General features: G+C 39.0%; 1 protein-coding gene across 1 annotated transcript in view; it reads left to right on the forward strand.

Annotated features, from left to right (window-relative positions):
• TENT4B (terminal nucleotidyltransferase 4B) overlaps positions 1 to 18,353 on the forward strand; it is a 42,291-nt gene that overhangs the window by 10,502 nt on the left and 13,436 nt on the right. Inside the window, exons 2-4 of the mRNA XM_027732522.2 lie at positions 10,053 to 10,176; positions 15,312 to 15,358; positions 18,109 to 18,229. Coding sequence (XP_027588323.1) covers positions 10,053 to 10,176; positions 15,312 to 15,358; positions 18,109 to 18,229 — 292 coding nt within the window. The remainder of the gene's footprint in view (positions 1 to 10,052; positions 10,177 to 15,311; positions 15,359 to 18,108; positions 18,230 to 18,353) is intronic.

The following is an 18,353-nucleotide window of genomic DNA, read 5'->3' on the forward strand; positions in this document are numbered from 1 at the left end:
TTGCAGTTCCTGACACTGAAGCTCTTGAGTGTCCATGTCTGTCACTGGGCTGATAGAGGTGACCACAGGAAGCATTTTTCTGTGTTCTCTTTAGGCAGTGTCCTTTCTTGATACTGTTTGTAGCTTTCTATCCTGGAATGATAAGCAGAGCAAAAAGACGCTGCTGACTCCAAAATACTTTGCTGTTATTTCTCCCAGCCCATGGTGTTCCTGGTACCTGTGCATTCTCCCTTGCAAGGAGGAGTATCTGAGCACAAGAGAACAAACCAGAAGATGAACAAATAGTTTCTAATATATACCTTTAAGGGAGCGTATTCCTATATCATGAGTCCCAAAATGAATACTGCATTGTTTAATCTGAACATAGTTCACTGTTCACACCCCTACTGTAAAGATAACAATTCATCAAAGTAAAAAGTTACCTGAAATGTTCCTTGTACCTTTGCCATATTATGTGTGATTGTTCCTCCTCCTCCTTCAAAATGCACCCAGTGCAGTTGCTTTTAAGCATTTGGAAGTGAGGGAGAACCACATCTGTGATTTTAGTTTTGCCTGAGTACGACAGCAGTGCATCTAAACTTGTATTAGTACTGTAGCAGAGTGTCACTAAAGTGCAATAACAAGTAATAAACAGGCGATAAGCTTGTTCTGACCTTGAAACAGGTAACTTGGACTCACTGTCCATTTTGCTTGAGGAATATAAATTTAACCTACAAACTTAAAGCCTTGTGATTTTAATTGTAATTGCTAGCTTCAGGTGTTTTCTTAAGAAGTTTTGAGTACTTCTAGTATAGGAAATGTACCAAAGTAACTTGTGACTCACTTTTGTATTCCTTGAATGTTCCAAAGTGCTGTGCAAAATTCCTTCCTCTTAAAAAAAAAAAAAAAAGGCCACCTAAAAAGCTGTGAGTATTAGAAGATGCTGGAAAGCCTTGGGAATCTGCATTGACTTTCCAGATGGCATAGTGGAACTTCAGTTTTAATTTGAAAATGATCTTATTCTGGACCTGAAAAGTTATTAACGAACTGCAACTCTGGCTAGTTATTGGACTTAATATTTTTATATTAAATTATTTAAAGTTTGATCTCGTGTTACTGAAGGAGAGGTGTTTGGAGTTTTACTCTGTTCTTGGTTCTTCTGCCTACTTAGCAGCTAAAAAGCAGGCTGGCTGCACAGGTGGATGTGAGGAGGGTTTCTGGAGTTAGCATGGTGTGCGCTCGGTGTGTGTTCCTGAGCTGTAGGGCCAAGTGTGCCGGCAGCACTGGCTGGAACTCAGCCCTCAGACAGCTTTTTGTCTTGGCTTTGAGGTGACAGTGTAAGCCTGGCATTGTCATACTGTCTTTTCTGTCTTGGGGACTGGTGTGCGCTTGTTTGAGGTGAATGTTTGAAAGTGTGAATCAACTCTGATGGGAGGAGACGGGAGCTGATAATTACATTGCTCTTCTTCCTTTCATTTCACTAATCCTTCGAGTCATATAATTTATGAAGTCATAAATAAGAATATTTGCCAGGCAGAACCCACTGTGTGTGTGGAAGTAGGGGACTCTTCTCCACTCTGTTCTGTGTGAGAAAACCTGTGCAAGGCTTGCCAGGCTCCATGTTGGGTGACCCGCTGCACACGCAGCCGTTCACGCCGCGGCAAAGCTCTGTGCTGCGGGATTTTAGCTCCCGTCAGAGTCCTCAGGTGGAGACTTTTTTCCGAGCCCATGTTATCCACCAGAAGTGCTCATCAGCTTGCTGGGAGCGCATTAGTCTCGCCTTTGCCCAGATAACATGTGGTGTCAGTTATTGGCAGGTCACAGATTGTTTGTTTATGTGATAATATTTACTACTCTAACAAAATAGGAGCAGTGTACTAGTGATGTATAAAGAACTGTGCTAGCCTGGCTTATGGAGACAGACAGAAAGGTGTATTACCTGACCTGCTGTTTCCTTCTGCTCTGGTTTGATAGTAACACCATTGGTGAGATTTGCAGAACTGATCTGATCTAATAAACCTTCCTTTTTTCTTTTTAAGTCCCTGCTCTTAGCTGTTGTGCTGGCTCAGAAGGAGTCAGAGCTGCTCGCAAGTGTTACAGTAATTTAGTGACTGTAGCTTTTGTTAGAGCTCTAACCCAAAAGTTGCTGTGTTACTGGGAAAGTTCAGCTAATACTGATTGAACTTCTATTGATACTGATAGTTACTTTTACTTCTTGTTAAGCTCTTATTTTAAAAAAAAACCAATTTATAAACTGTTGTTTGATCTTTTTGAGTGAGAGATTTTTAAGCAAGGGGAATTGGCAGGCCTTAGGAATTACTAATTCCTTGCTGTAGGAAATAGATACCTTTGACTTGTCTGTGGTTCTCATTGTTTGGAAATTTACCTCAAGTTGTAATTACAGAAAGTCTGAAGTGCATGCTAATAGTTGCACTTTAAACTTTAATGCTTTTAAAAATACATATCTGTATTTTAAATGAGGAGGTTGCAAACTGCATAGCTAGTATTTGTAACTGTTCCAGCAGACTAACGCTTTTTTGCAATTGAGCTAAAGAAAAACTTGTGGCGCTGTTTTATAGAAGTTGGAATTACTGATGTGTTTCAAGATAATTAGATATTGCTAGAGTTGAAGTCTCTTTGTCATTATGAAATAAATCAGCTGTTTCCCATTGCTGCTCTTCCCACTTTGTTTTTCCTGCACAAAACCTTTTTCTCCTGCTTCATCTTGTTCTTTTGTTAGTACTTTTTCTTTCAGCACAGTTGAGGTAGCAGTTTCTCTCAATTTTTTTTCACTCTGTTAGCAAAATGCAGTTTTGGCACCCCATTTCCTGGGAGAAGAGAAGCAGGAGATTCTCACAGCACTTGCTTACAGAGATAGGGGAAGGAGGGATGATATGTAGATACTTCCCAGGGAAGAAATAGAAAATTATTCCCACACATGCAATGATTCAGCTAGATTGTTTTTATGTACAGTGTGATAAAAAAAAAAAAAGGCAGTGGGAAGTAAGGGTATTTCTCAAAACAGTCTTTCCAGTTGGCAATTTGATGTTTTTGCTGGAAATGCTGTAAAAATAGAGAGCAAGACTGAGCATGCATATGGCATAGGTTTAAAAACCAGTGGATCAGTCACAGAGTTACACTTCAAATGGCTTGTTGGTAGGACTAATTCAAACATCTGATTTATAATTAAAGTTCAGTAGAATTTTTCTCCCTCTTATAAGACAAATTTCAGTGGGAAAAATTCTAGTACATCTGAGTATGTTTTAGGGAGGCAAGGCACACAGACAAAACAGACAAAAAATGCTCACTTCTACCTTGATAGGAAAAAAGATCTCCTACATTATTCTTGACTAAAGAATGTGTTAGAGAGTTTTTATTAGAAGTAACTTGGATCAGTTTAAAGAAGATGGTATTCATCCTGATGAAAGCAAAGGATCTATAAAATAAATAAAAAACTGAAAAGATGGAGATAACAATTTAAATAATTGAAAAGAACCGTCCACATTTTTTCTTTTTCTGGTATTTTTATGTCTTTACTACACTAAGGCTGTTTCCATAAAGCAGTACTACATTAGTGCCTTTTATGATGCAGTTAAACCCATAAGTTTATGTGAAATCCAGAACATAAATGAAAAAAATACATTAATTTGAGGGATTTTGGGGGAATGGGAATTGATCGGGAGGAAGAAAGAGGGGACTATGCTATAGTCTTTCAAATACTTGCACAGCATAGAAATTGTAGGTCTTGTAATGTAAATTTGGTGGCATCTTTTTTTTTTTTCTCCTTCACAGCATTTGAAGAAATGTGCATAATCACTCCACCATAATTTCTGGAAGTGAACAAACTAACTTCATGTTTTCAAACTCAGTATCAGAATAATCAGATTAACCCCCAAGGACATTAGTCCTGAAAACAGGATCAGGGTTCCTGAATCATTTACGTATTTGTGGAAATTTTGCCCTCCCTCGATCCTAAAAGGCAATTCTGTGAATTACTCAGCAGACAACAACTATTAGAAAGGTCAAGATGTTCCTGAGTGACCCAATACTGAGAGCTGCCCAGAGGTGGTCTGGGTGTAGAAATGCCAACTGAAGGTGTTTCTTCCACTGGCCCCTTTCCACCCCTCGCAGGATGGGAGCCATGGGTCCTCCTCAGGCTCCCTGCTGTGCTTAGGAGAAGTTGGCTGCTTTAGCTGAACCGATGGAGGTGGTGGGATTTAACTTGGCTAACTTTGCCCTGCATGGATTAGGGCGGGTTGTGTAATCCTGTTATAACAGACCCTGTCGCTGGGAAGCTGGGAGTTGGTAGCAAACACCTGGGCTATAAAGAACAGGGACAGATATAAATCTCATTTGTTTCACTCTCTGCCAAGGGAAAGTCTCCATTTGCATCTTCAGAAACTGTTTGTATGGTAGATATCCTGATTTTTAGTGAGGTTTAGTAATCATATGGCGGTGGAATACCTGATTTTTCTGCATGTCTGTTTTTAGGTAAACCGTGAAAATATGGTCTGTGAAGCTGTAAGTCAAATGAGTGAATGAAGAAAAAAGGTGTGATATCAAAAACCCAGCTCCTTAAGCTTTCCTCCTTTGTCAGGTTACTATTATGGACATGTTTTGGGAAGTTTCACTTTAAAGCTCCCATAGGGCATATGTGGCTCAAAATAGTTACTATGTGACCTATAATGTATTGATATGGTTTAGTAACTAAGGATATAAAAAGTGATGGTCAAAGTCTGTGAGGCTTTTGAAAATTGTTTGCCTTATTATGCACAATTTTACTTTCTTACAAGAACGGATGTGTCCATCACCACGAAAGTTAACTGCCTATTAAATCACATGCAGATGCAGTTAGGTGGTTTTTTTTAGTAGCTTAAGCAAGCAAATATTAAAAGGATTTGTCTGCTGCAGAGGCCCAGGTGGTAGGGAGAGGACCTCAGCAGATGCTTCATGTTTACTGTTCCCTTCACTACTCTAATGTTTGGTTTTGCTTGAGTTTGTAGGTGGAAAAATAATTTGTGATCTTTACAGTGTCTGCTGTTGTTCCTGCTTCATTATTCAACACATGTAGATGGTAATAGTAATTTAGAAATTATTTTATTAAGCTTATGAAAGATCAGTGTTAAAATTGAAAGGCAATTTGGGAAACTGTTGGGTTCCCCAATACAGTTGTGAGGAGGAGAGGGAAGGTCGGGCTCTCTCTGTCTTTCCTTTACCTTAGTACAATGTTGTTCAAAACCACTTCAGGACCAAGTAGGGTCCAAGGGGAAAAACCTTTGTTTAGTTCATGAAATTTTTAAAGTTTTGGCAGAATTTACCAGTGCCATCTTTTTCTTAGCAAACTACTTTGTGAAGCTTCAAACTGAAGTTATTCTCTCTTCTCCTGTGCAATGCTGGCTTTCCTTTTGGGAGTGGAGGGATGGATGCAGTTTAGACTCTTAAGTATTGATGCTTTCAGGAGATAGAATACCTCAGATTCCTCCTTCACATTCTTCCCAAATACAGTTATAATCCTGAAAATCTACAGTATTTCTCTTTGTTGCCTTTGATTTATTTTCTTTTCTTCCAGAGGAGACTTAAAGTGATAGGGGCAACTAAACGCTGTCCTGTTGAATTTATTAATTCAAAGAAAACTCAGAGACAAAAGGCTTGTTTGGTGCTGCAGGGGTATGTTGCAAATATCCCTTTCAAGTGTGGATATAAAATCATTAGACTCTTAAATCGGAAGTGAGTCATCTCAAAGCATAGAGTTTGGGAAGACAAAAGTCATCTATGTGTTCATTCCTTACTTTTGCCCACCATCCACAGAGTTTCTAAATAATTTAGGTTTTCACCATTCTGAAAATGAAGCTTCTTTCAGAGAATCCTGCCAAAACCAAATTGTATTGCACAAGCATTGGATGATTTTTTTGAGTATGGTTGATATCCATTATTTTAAATTATCTTCACTGATGTTGCAGATAGCCTTTCCTGTGCAAAGGAATATATACGCCCAAGGCAGAGGAAGCTCTTTGGGATGGATGAGCAGAATTTTTAACAGTTGGAGTAGAAGCCACTGGTAACGCCCTGATGAGAGAAATTAGAACATGCATGCCTGCATAATTTCTCCTGTGAAATGAAGAGTGAAGAAGAGCCAGAGGAGAGTAGGAGTGTAGCACAAGTGCAGAATGACAAAAGCGGGAAATTTTTCAATTAAAACTTATTATTCTTGTTAGTACAACATGGCATGTTAGCACACAAAGGCAACACTTACTTGCTCTCCTGTGATTAAGCAAAACCAGTCAGAGTCATCTTGATCTCACTGGCTGCTCTGCTGGGCAGGACTCGGCTCTGCTGCCCGGGGAGCCTGAGGGAATGGTCCCACTTGGGGCAGCTGCTGCTGTGGCTGCTGAGCCCTGGTTCGGCCAGGAGGCTTCCTCCAAGCTGCTGAAATCAGTGAGTGTGGTGGGCTGGTCATTTACTCTGCATCAGAATCCTCGTGCAGGGAAGTGAAACTTGGAGTATCTGCAGTTGAGTTTCACAGAGTGACGTGCCTCCCGGTGTCACTCTTGGTTTCAGTCCTGGACTTGCAGCAGGAGAGAGTTATGCTGGTTTATGTGTCAGGTGGCTGAAGTGTACAATAAAGCGTATGTTCTTGTCCACATTATCTCTCTGTGTGCTCTGCATATAAAACAGAAATGACATTTTGTTTGTACGTGGTTATTTTTAATTGATTGGCAGTTGTGCAGTGAGATTCCTACTCCAGAATAACAACGTCTTGGACATATGTAAACTAGTTTGAGATTCCCGAGTTGCACATTCAGAGTCCACAGTTGTTTACTGCTATTTACTGTAATAAAAAAGTGAACTAATTCTCTTATGCATTGCAAAGAACTCTCTCCATGCATCCCAGGTAGGTCTTGGATGCTGGTGTGCTTCAATGTGACTAATAAGCCAAATGAAATACCTTTCCATAGTGAAGTCAGGTTTATTACAGTGTAATTTCCTTCTAAAAACAAGTTTCCTTTTGAGGACTTTTATCTGAAATAGCTAATGAATGTAATGGTATTAAATAATTAAATAATAAAATACTGTTATGATGCCAAAAAGAACATCTCGGTCTCTTTGATCTTCATTTCTGCTAAAGATAGAAAATTTCACTAGAGACTTTTGTAAACAGACTCCATTAATCCAAACAAATTGTTTTGGAAAACAGCAACTATAATAGATGTTAAGACAGTGAATAACCTTGAGTTTTAATTTTCAATACAGCTTGAGTTAACTCCACATTAATTGGAGTCACGCCTCTAAGTCATGTTGTACTGCTCTGAAATCCGCGTGTGGCTACTTCTGTTTGTCTTGGCTTTAATTAATCGTTCCCTTATTTCTTGGCAGCAGCCGTTGTAGGGCAGGGAAATACTGTTCCAGGTGTAGTGTTGAGCCTCTGTAGCCTCTGCCTGCCTCCTGCATAGCGAGGCTCTGTGCAGCACAGGCAGTCCTGTCAGCATGCAGTCCTGCAGCAGATGAAACGTAGATGTATCTGTACTATTTCCAACTGGTGTGCTGATGGGAACTGTCTCTAGTAGTCTTTAAGCCTTTCTTCTATCATTGAAAAAGTTCAGATTTCGTTTTTTCTGCATCTGCCATGTTTAGTAACATTCTGTGCATGTGTAATGTAAGTTACTGTGTGTTTGCATGTAGCTTGATTTGTTTTCCCACAGAGCTTTTCATGACTACCTGAGAATAAGAAGGATCCCATTTGAAGAGATGCAGATGTCTGTTATTTATGTTTAGAAAAAGAAATACATCTGGTTCTGACAATACCTTACTTTATGTCCCTCTTAAGAGTGCACCAAAGGATATAACTGTCTCTATTAAGACTGTCAGTGGAGTTAATAAGGAGAAGTACCCTGAGAACTGCAATGTCTGTATGGCTTGGCTCTCTTTGCACTTCGGGGACCTCATTTCTGATTGCCTTGTTCTTTCCAAGTTCCCTGATGGGACAGGGGAACAATTAACTCCTGTAAAGCAGAAGCCTAAGAGCAGCTGGGCCCACTAATGACGGGCAGTATGGATTTGTGCTGTATCATACATGAATTTCTCCCCAGGGATAGTCCCTTGATATCATCCCAGCATGTCTCATGCCATTCAGTGCCCTCAGAGAACACGGTGTCACTCCTCATGTCTCAGTGCACATGTGCATTCAGTCCTTACTAAAAACACTGCTCTGGGGCAAATCATGTGCCTTGTGGATGTAACCAGTCTTTCCAGCTAGTCCAGAGGAAAAGAAGCAGAAGTGGGGCTGTGTTTCTTGATCAATTCCCCACTGTGTAGCCCAAAAAGACAGATCTAACTCCCAGGTCTTCCTGTAAGCTGGTTCTCCAAATTTCAGTTGAAAAATAATTTGTATTTTCAAGAGTTTAATTATTGTTTTTTTGACTGCTTTCCTTGTTGCTTATGGTTTTGAATGCTAGCTTAATGGTCAAGCATGTGGAAACTAAATTGAATTCAGTACGTGTGACTGGCAGTGAGGACAGAGAGTGAACTTGGTCATTGGAGTGCTCAAGTTGTCCTTTATCACATGCTTCTCACCTGAATCCAGTACTTGCACTGGGAAGATAGCTGTAAGAAAGTTCAAGTGCCAACATGTGGAATAGCAGTGAAGAGTAGAAGAACAGGAGATGTCTGAAAAGCTGAAGGCAGAGTAGTCAGTGTGGTGTAAGGGATTGCAGTGGTGGTTTGGAGTGTGCACTTTAACTTTGGGGTATAAGTTTCCAAGGAAAAGCAAGAAAGCAGCTGTGGAAGGAGGTAAGAAATTTCCTCTGTCAGAGGAAATTGTCTATACAGAGCTGTCATGGTGGCCACCACAAGTTGCCAGGCTTTTGTGACTATTCCCCTAACTGGGAGGGGTGTTTGTGGGGAGAGAAGTTTGTGTTGTTCATAGCTCTGCAGTATTGAAGAACTTAATGCAGGTGGTTTGAGTTCTTTCCCTACCCTGACTCTGTTAAATACAACTGTCAGATTTTTTAATCAGTTTTGTTGACGCCTGTATACAACTTCAGTTATTAATGTTTCATTTATTTAGGTGTGTGTGCAGTGGGGAAGTATTAGATTCCCTGTCTCAGCTTGCTCTTAATAAATGGATCTCTTCTGATGGTCCCTCGGAGCTTTGGTGAGAGATGCAGTTGTACTTGGTAACTAGAAACAGCACGTTTTTAAAGATAACTAGCTATTACTGTAGTGGTCATTGCAAGAAACAAATGAAATTAATGTAGTTACCCTGTGACTGGAATTACATTATTTGTCAAGATGATGATGTGTTTATGGTACTACAGGAGCACAGAAATTTGTAGCACTGTATGAAGACATTTTTATTTTAGTTCTCATCATAGGCAAGCTAAACATAACTTACTGACTGCGAGAAGCACATGTAATAGAGTAAACTATATATGGGTTAACTGTCTGTCAGTCACTTATTCTTCTGAGCCACCGCTGCTGCATGTGTACTACTTATTTTCTGGGGTTATGGAGGGAGAGTGCATTTTTAGTTTATGTGAGTTCTGCGAGCAGATAAAGAAGCAGTTTTTCTAGCTCTGGTACTGGCACAATTACTGACAACTTTTGCAAGTGTGGTGCTGAATACAGACTGCTGCCTGAAACTCCCTGGCTGGTGCCAAGGGGCTGACTAGGAAGTGTTGGCTAAAAACCTCCTGTTTAAATTTTTGTGAAGTGTGTACTCAGAGCTTACAGCTGCAGTCGCAGTTGAGGACTGAACCATTTCTGTGTTACGCTGGCATTAAAATAGAGTGTGACTTTCAATGTGAATTGGAGGCACTTGGATTTAGATTTGCTTCCACGCTTTTAGCAAATGAAGTGCAGTATTGACCTGTTGGTATGAGACGCTAACGTGAAACGAAACACTAAGAAGTGTGAATGTGGATTTTTTTTTTTTAATTGCATGCTGCTCTAAAACTACCCCTTGAGGAAATTGGGAACTAGGAGCTTAAAAAGCATATTTGATTACAGTAGTTGGTATTTCATTCGCCTGTGGGTTTTTTCCTGACGTTTTGTTCTTTTTTTCTTTTCTTTCTTAGTCTTCATGAGGAAATCATTGACTTTTATAAGTATATGTCTCCCAGACCTGAAGAAGAAAGAATGCGGATGGAAGTGGTGACCAGAATAGAAAACGTTATCAAAGAGCTCTGGCCTAATGCAGATGTGAGTAGGACACTGTTTTATTTGTTAATTTATAAAAACAACATTTTGTGCCTGTTTACTTCATGAAATATTGAATACTGAAAATACAGTTTATTTTTCCATGTTAAGAAAACCAAAAACCACAAAAAGACTTCTGGTCAAATGAGAGAGCTGATCTTTCTTTCTAGAATAATACGGGTTAACATTTTCTATCACACATAGGACCAAAGACAAGTTAGTCCTGCTGTAGTCACAAAAAGGGCATAAGGTGTGGCAGCATTCTGTCTCATGAATATTTATTTACTAAGATTAATGGGAACATATCAGACATGCATGCATGTATTTTATTTAAAAAAAAAAATCTTCTGAAACTCCTGTCTTCACTAGTAGCAGGGCTTCTAGTCCAAAGACCCTGCAGTCTTAAATAAATCTGTTAAAGTGGAATACCAGAAATGCCCCATTACATAGACCATGGTATATTTAATGGACAGTTAAATTAAATTTGCATATCTGACAAATTTAAAAAAGCCAGGAGTTTCTGTGTAGGAAGAAACAAATCTGTGGATCTGTGTATTGCGTTTACAATCTGTAACACCTCCCACTGAAGATGGGTTTTGGTAGTACTTGCTCATTTGAAACAAGTGTTTCTCCTGTGCAGAGCTAAGCATTTTTCGCTAAGGTTGGATTAAAGAGAAGACAGAGAAGTTGCTTTTACAAGTCAATATGATTTTATGGGGACACAGTTGGATTTCTGGCATAATTGAATCTAGTTTAATTGTATTCCTCTAACTAATATGGTGTTCATTTCCAGAATGCAGATTTGTAGCTGTATTCATCTATTTGTAGATAACAGTAGCTGAAAATAAGGGCTTGTGAGCCAGAATAGCAAACCAAATTCAGACAGCAGAATCTCTAGTATAAGGAATGCTCTTTGATCCTGCTACAGTAAAAGATAATATTTTGACATGAGTGACTTAAATCCCCGGTTCATTTCAAGTCTTCTTAACCTGTTTTTTTGGAATGTGTTTCTAGAAATTGGCAGAATATGACAGAATATGAATTCTGTATAAGCCCTATGTATGTGGTGTGTGGTTTTGTGTGTAAAATGTACTCACATTGTCGAGGTGTTTGTTGTTACAATGTGTCAGTAAGGTATCCTATGAAGGAGCACTCTCCACTCAGTGATAGCTGCCTTTGCACAGTTAGAGGGAATTGGTGGAGGCATTACTACCTGTATCTGGGAATTTTGAGCACAATCAGTAAGCTTTCCATGGAAACTGTGTAAGAGACTTCAGCACGTGTCATCGGTGTTGTACAGCTCTCCTTAACCCAGTGAAACAGTGAGGCAGACCCTAATCAAGACTAGGAGCAGTGGGCTGCCAGTCTGACGGGCCATAGTATAGGAAACAGTGTGGGTATGAAACTGCATGCTGTGATACACCCTTCTAGTGCCTTGTAGGAAGGGATTTCACCAAAATCACTGGTTGCTTCAGCCTAGGGAAGATTTCCTATTTCCTAGGCAAGTCTGTGTGCCGCAGACTTAACTAGTGCAGTGGGGTGTGTGGATTTATTACCAGGGGTTCTCTCTTGGTTACTGCTCGCACTTTGAATGAGGCACAAAACTTAATGCTTACAGAGATACTCCGTTTGTAGGACAAGCTTGATCTGTCAAAGTTAAGTCTTTTGTATTAAAAATAATTTTTTACATATATGTATGTGTGCCTATATATATATATATGTATTTGGGGCCTTGAGAAAATAGTTTTTCTTTAAGCTACTGAAACATTTGTGTTGCCACAACCTATTTAAGAAGGGGAAACAGTTTACAAGCCTTACCACAGGACACAGCTGACCACTGGGCTGAGCTGTAATGTGGCCGAGAGGAAGCACACACTGTGTAGTTGAAAACTGAAGTTCATTTTTCAATTAGCGCCAGTTAAAACTGCCAGGACTGTCTTTCTCTGCTGTGCTTGAAAATGTTAGAGAGTGAGAGTGTGCCAGTTCCCGTTTTCTCAAGTCAGTAACTGTTCTTCAAAGCCCAACTGCACTTTGTCTGCAGTTGTTACATTGAGGAGGAATTCTCCTTTTGTGTGTCCTTCCATTTTCTGGAGGCTAGAAGGGAACTGAACAGTGACAACAGATTGCCGGGTTATAATTTGGAAGTTACTGTGCTGTTATTTTTCTAACACTTACTTTATCAGATCAGCTTGGGAACTGAACTGCTGAACTCAACTGTGTTCAACTTTGACAGTCTCTTGTAATTTTTCAGTCCTTTGGGTTAATCACTAACCTTTTGGTAATCTGTGTTGGTTTAGCTACTTCTAAGATTCAGGTTTTGAGTACATGCTCTGAGAAGGTGGAGTGTTATCTGGTTCAATGTCCTCAGCCTTAGCTGTAGTGTAAAGTGATGAGTTAATGTTTAAGCTGTTCATTTTGAGTCATAGATGAAGCCAAACCAGCTAAAATAAACTTGTAAGTTAAACATACACATTTAGTTTGTAGTTTCTCACTAAACACATAGGTAAGACATAGTCTTTAAAAATCAGATACCAAGAAAAGGGAAATCAGACTTCCACAGAGAAATGTGGAATGTGCCTGAGCACGTACTTTTTTTTTTTCCCCTCTCCTGTTCCACTTAGGAAAAGGCTGAAAAAGCAGATGGAGGGGGGTAAAACTAGGTACCCTAAACTGTAACTTTATTTATAGAAGTTAGCAATTGTGTCATTTGCTCTCTTACTCAAGGGAATGTGCTTAGAAGGAAACATTCCTAGTAAGTGAGAACTGTTCTTGGCATCAGCAAGGCTCTGACCATAAGAAATGCTTTAATTACGCTGAAACCAAACATCCCAAAACATTAAATGAAAACATTTTAAGACAAAGATTTTTGACCAGTTGAATATGCAAATTTGACTGTTGAACAAATAAATACTTACACAGTGGAATTTAGGATATATTTGCTAGAGTGTCCCCAGCTTCATGTCTGTGTGACCTCATAGATCTGAAAAGAGGTAATGTTGCATACTTCATGCACTTCAGTTATGAAAATACTATGATGGAATGAAAGCAGGAAGATGAACTCTGTTTAGTTCAACAAACCTCAGAAATTCTACTTAATGACGTAGAAGGAAGGGAAATTAAATTGGCTATGGTGTTTTTGACAGAGGTATTTTGGTAACAAGGATTTACCAAGCTTTTGTGGGTTTCTGAGTTCTGTTGTGCATAGTGAGCACGTATTTGGGCACATACTGTAATTAAAACTCCTTTGAGAACTTTGGAATTTAATATGAACAAGTTCGCAGAAATGTGGGAGAAATAGTAACAATAACATGGAGGAGTCATTGCAGTACTGTGAAGTGTGAAGTTACCTTATGAGTGCAAATCCATATCTCTGTCCATGTAGAATAAAAATATGACCAGCAGTGTTGGCACACCACAAAAACTAATGCTCACATCTCAAGCCATAATAGAGTCCTGTATTTGGGATACCTTAAATGCCTGCATGGCTACAGAGCTTCAACAGTTTAAATTCCAAATTGATAATAAATCAAAATCCTTTATAATCTGTGTTCTGATTTCCCCATTCTTCCTCTTTTATCTTTACAGATTTTGTGAGAGAGAGAGGTTGAAGTGTGGGTGTGGGTTTCTTTTAGAATTGTTCAGTGTTTCTCATACTCTGAATTATTGTACAAGAGCAGATGTTGTCTCATTCCTTTCAGTAAAGGTCATATATGTTGTATCAGTAAGTTTATGAATACTTTCAGGGTTGTTTATTCAGTAAAGGCTCTCTTTGCTGTTCAGCTGAACACACTGTTTTGTTTGATAATGTGAAAGCACATTTAGTTTTTTCTGAACCCACCAGTGGTCATTTTATTGTGCAAAAGCAATTTTCTGATGTTTTTGGTGGCCAAATAAATCCTGGTTTGACTGAACCCTGTTTCATAGGGGGTGCTTTTATTATTATTCTGGATTAATAATAGTGATGATTATTATTAGTCTTAGCTTTGTGATGCCCTTATGCTTTTGTTAAGATCTAGTACAATATTGATGCTCGTTCTATGGCATCTCTTGCAGTCTTTACTGGTTTGAGAAGCTATGAACTTTCAAAATTAAATTGTGTATGTACTTTTTATTGGGAGTGGGATGAGCGGGTAAAAAGAACGAAGTGATTGAAAAAAACAGAAGAAGCACTCAAACTACTTCTTAGTCTACTGAAGTATTAAGACGCTTGCAAAACATCATCTCTTCCTGTCTCCCCCTTTTTCTTATCCTGAAGGGGAAAAATATAAAAAGTGGGTCACTTGACATCCAAATAGGTGGCAATCAAGCTAGTGTATGAGACTCATTAAGGCAGAATACTCAAGTCTGTATAAGGTGGCTCCAGGAAACACATCAGAAGACTGTCTGGTTGAAAATTAGTCCAAATGTGTAGATATTTTTACTTTGAAGTCTCACCAGCCCCCCTTTGAGACTCAGCGCATGAGTCCGACCTCCCGCAAGGCTTGGCTAAGTAATGAGAGTGAGGTTTTGGACAGCTTACAGTGAAAACCTGATGATTTACACCTCCAGTGATAGTAAAAATCCAGCATAATAAAGTAATTCTTTGGGACGTGAAGCTTTACAAACCTGTTTGTTGCTTAAGCAGAAATAAACAGAGTTATGCTACTTGCTTTGTAATTCAGAAAAAAAAAGGCTTATGATATAATTAATTTTTTTCCAATGGAAATACATCAGACCTAAACTTAGAAAATACTTAAAAACAGAAGGGTATCCTTTGAGATATGAAAGCAAAAACCAAATTGAGCTGTTGCTGTTTTTTTAAAATGTTCTGTCATCCTTAAGTGTTTCGAAATCTTGTGGGTTCTGGGTTTTTGCCAAATTTGGTCATGAGGACAATTTTTTACATTATAAAGGAGTTTTTTTAATAGAAAAGTCAAAGTTATTAGGGTTTCATGGGTAATAACAATGGAGATCAGCCATTTATGACACACTGAAGATATGAATGCTTTAATGGGAGTGTTCAAAGTGCCTGTCAGCAATACCAAAATCTACCAATGGAGGGTAGCAATAGCCAGCCTTTACGAGCAGCTTAATAGAACTTGTTTGTCTTCTGAAGCCTGAAAATTTGTTTTCATATATATCCTTTTCTTGTGTTTCAGGTGCAGATATTTGGAAGTTTTAAAACTGGTTTATATTTGCCTACAAGGTTAGTAATTTTTCAGTGTAAATTCTGTACAAGAGAAAAGATGACTTGTTGAAACTGTACCCCTGGGGTGATTTATCCGCTCTCCTTGTGTCTGTGTACATGTGTTGATACTTGTTACATTAAGAAAGTGTTAAGATATTAGTTTTCTGCAAAGTGTAAAGGAATACAGTAAATAATATTAACTATAACACAACTATTTAGATTTTGCATGTATCAGGAAAAGGATCTGAATTACCACGTGGTCAGAAAAGGCTTATGTTGTGATTTGGCTTCATTAATAACAAAAGAAGAGATTGGCTTTAAAAGAAAAGCTAAATTTTATCTCCACAGATAACTACACTGAAACCTTTAACATTACCTTGTTAGTGTTAGCACTGAAGAGAAAAGATTACATACAGAACTGGCTTTTTCCTTTCAGTCTTCTTTTGTGAAATCTGTACGATAGTCAACACCTACCTTTTCCAAATGTGTTACTAATTTTCATAAAGAAAAATCACTACTCAGGGACAATAGTATCTTCTGTGTAGAAATGGTAAGTATTTTTAACAATTAAAGAGAAATAGAAATGAAAGGCTTAGATGGCTGCATAATTTTGAGGATAATACTTGAACGAGTTCCTACTTCAGGAATGTGAGGACATCTAATACTGACTGCAGGCGATGGATACCCTTGTTGTCATTTCATCTCTTTTTGTTAAAGAAAGGACCTGAGAGATGGTTTAGCACCTGCTTTAGTCTCAGGAGTTGCAGAGAAGTTGAATTGCTCAGTGTCTGTTTGAAAAGCCAGAAGTTAGGTGTACAAATACTCACTGTTTTCACATTTGCCCTCATTCTTGGCCTTTTTTGTTCATTGATTTTACATAGGCTTAATTAAATTTGATTTGATGCTGGTAATGCAAGAGAGATACTCCTATCCACTTATCTGATAGGTTTTTTACTGTGCTTGATTGTTTTGAAACTGATGTAACAAAAATGCTTCGCTTTTGTCTGTTTAATTTCATATACTGCCTTACTTCAGTATTTGTTTCAGCTGAGGTTGCTTGGGAAGAACAAATGCAGATACTTCAAACAGTACATAAACCCACAAGAACACATTCCTGTGACGGTGCTTGCCAGACTTTCAAAATAACCTGCATTTGTGTTGGTCATTAATTCACTGTTGCCTTCTATCAAAGCTTCTCTTCTCCCTGGGTTTTCCCGACCTGTCAGTAACTGTATAGTTAGTTTAGATTTCAGGCTCTGGGATTCAGGAAGACCTACAGTGTTTTTTTTAATCCTGTTTCTCTGTGCAAGAATTTGCCTTATATCCATTTACTTAAGCTCATGTTGAAGGTTTGTGCATGCAGTTGTTTAGCTGCTGGATCTGTGTTCTTTTGCAGGCAGTACCTATACTCAGGGTGGCAACAGAGCTGCTTTTTCTGTTTTGGTGTGCATCAGAAAAAGGTCTCCTCTTATTAACTGTCCAGCAGTGGGTTTAACACTAATTTAGATTAGAAATGTCCAGCAGCATTTCCTGCTCTCCAAGCTAGTTTTGAACATAGTTTTCTGAAAGCTGTCCTTGTCAGACAGATGGTCTGTGGCTGAACTGCTGCCGGCACTGCTTGTTGGCAAGAGCTTGTTCATCTAATGCAGATGTAGTTTCTTTGAGATGGTTAAAGCAGTGTTGTTTGTGAATCAGCAGACCTGTAGAATCTCTGGGGGGGAGGAAGCATTCCTGAATATTTTTATGTTTTCTGTTATGCAGTTTTCTGTATCACTGAAGTGTCCTGCTGGCATAACCATAGGTTTACATGCTCACCTCCTTTGTGTTCCAAACCAAGCAGGGAAATCAAAGAAATAGGGGAGGAAAGAGGAAAAAGCTCAGGATCTCACAGTAGCCCTCATGGGCTTCGACTGGGACACCAACCACCTTTTGAGTTTGGGTTCAGGGACTGAATTAGGGTGTAGTCAAATGAATGTGTGTGCATAGGGAGGAAGTGTAGTGGGATGGAGACACCTCTTCGAGGAGCTGAGTTAATGAGTGAAATTAATTAGGTGGTTTGTTTTTATTTAACAGCTTGTTGCTTCCTGAAAGTCAAAGTCACCACGTTTTCCTTTCCCTGCTCCCTGTTCTTGGCACAACAGGACAGCTGCTTGCCATGTGCCCATTGGTGCTCTGATCATCCAGAAAACCAACTTTGAGATGCAAAGAGGCAGGAAATTACCTCAGAATGTTTTGGGGGCTCATTAAGAGGGGATGAAGAAGGTTTCTGCCGGAGCCATTGATAGATTGAACTGATTTGCTGTGGATTAGGCAACCACCAGACCCAGAGCAAAGGAGGAGACAGGGCTGTGCATCTTGGAGTAGAGGATGGGGAACAGGACTTGCCCTTTCAGTGACAGATTGTTAAATTGGCATTACTGGTTAATACAGCCCAAGGATGGTGATTCACAAGTTCATTTCTTGCTCTGAATTACTTTGGAGAAGCTGATCCTCACTACTCACAGTGTGGCCTGAGGAGACTAATCTTAGGCTTTTCAGCCCAATTGATTTGTGTGTGTATCTGTCCCCTCCCCTTGGTAACCTGTAATATTCTGTATTTCCACAAGTGTAAAAATTCATCCCCACCCATTTCCTCAGAAAATTACAAATTAGTTATTGGGTTAAGCTACGTTCTGTCAGCTTTATTCTAGGGATGTATAGATGTCAGTTGTTTATATTTTAACTGTATTGGTCTTTTAATTTGAATAATTTTTTTTTTCCCATTTCAGTGATATTGATTTAGTTGTCTTTGGAAAATGGGAGGCATTACCACTTTGGACCCTGGAAGAAGCTCTTAGAAAGCACAATGTAGCAGATGAAAACTCAGTAAAGGTTTTAGATAAAGCAACTGTAAGTTTGGGGGAAGAGGGTATTTCCTTGTTAGAAGCTAAATTTCAAATCAAAGATAGATCTTTGGGAAGAGAATGAATTTTTATAAGAAGAAACTATTTTTTTATATTAAATTTGAAATAGA

Source organism: Pipra filicauda, unplaced genomic scaffold (assembly GCF_003945595.2).
Source record: "Pipra filicauda isolate LSUMZ 115617 unplaced genomic scaffold, ASM394559v2 scaffold46_size3722508_pilon, whole genome shotgun sequence".
Taxonomy (NCBI): domain Eukaryota; kingdom Metazoa; phylum Chordata; class Aves; order Passeriformes; family Pipridae; genus Pipra; species Pipra filicauda.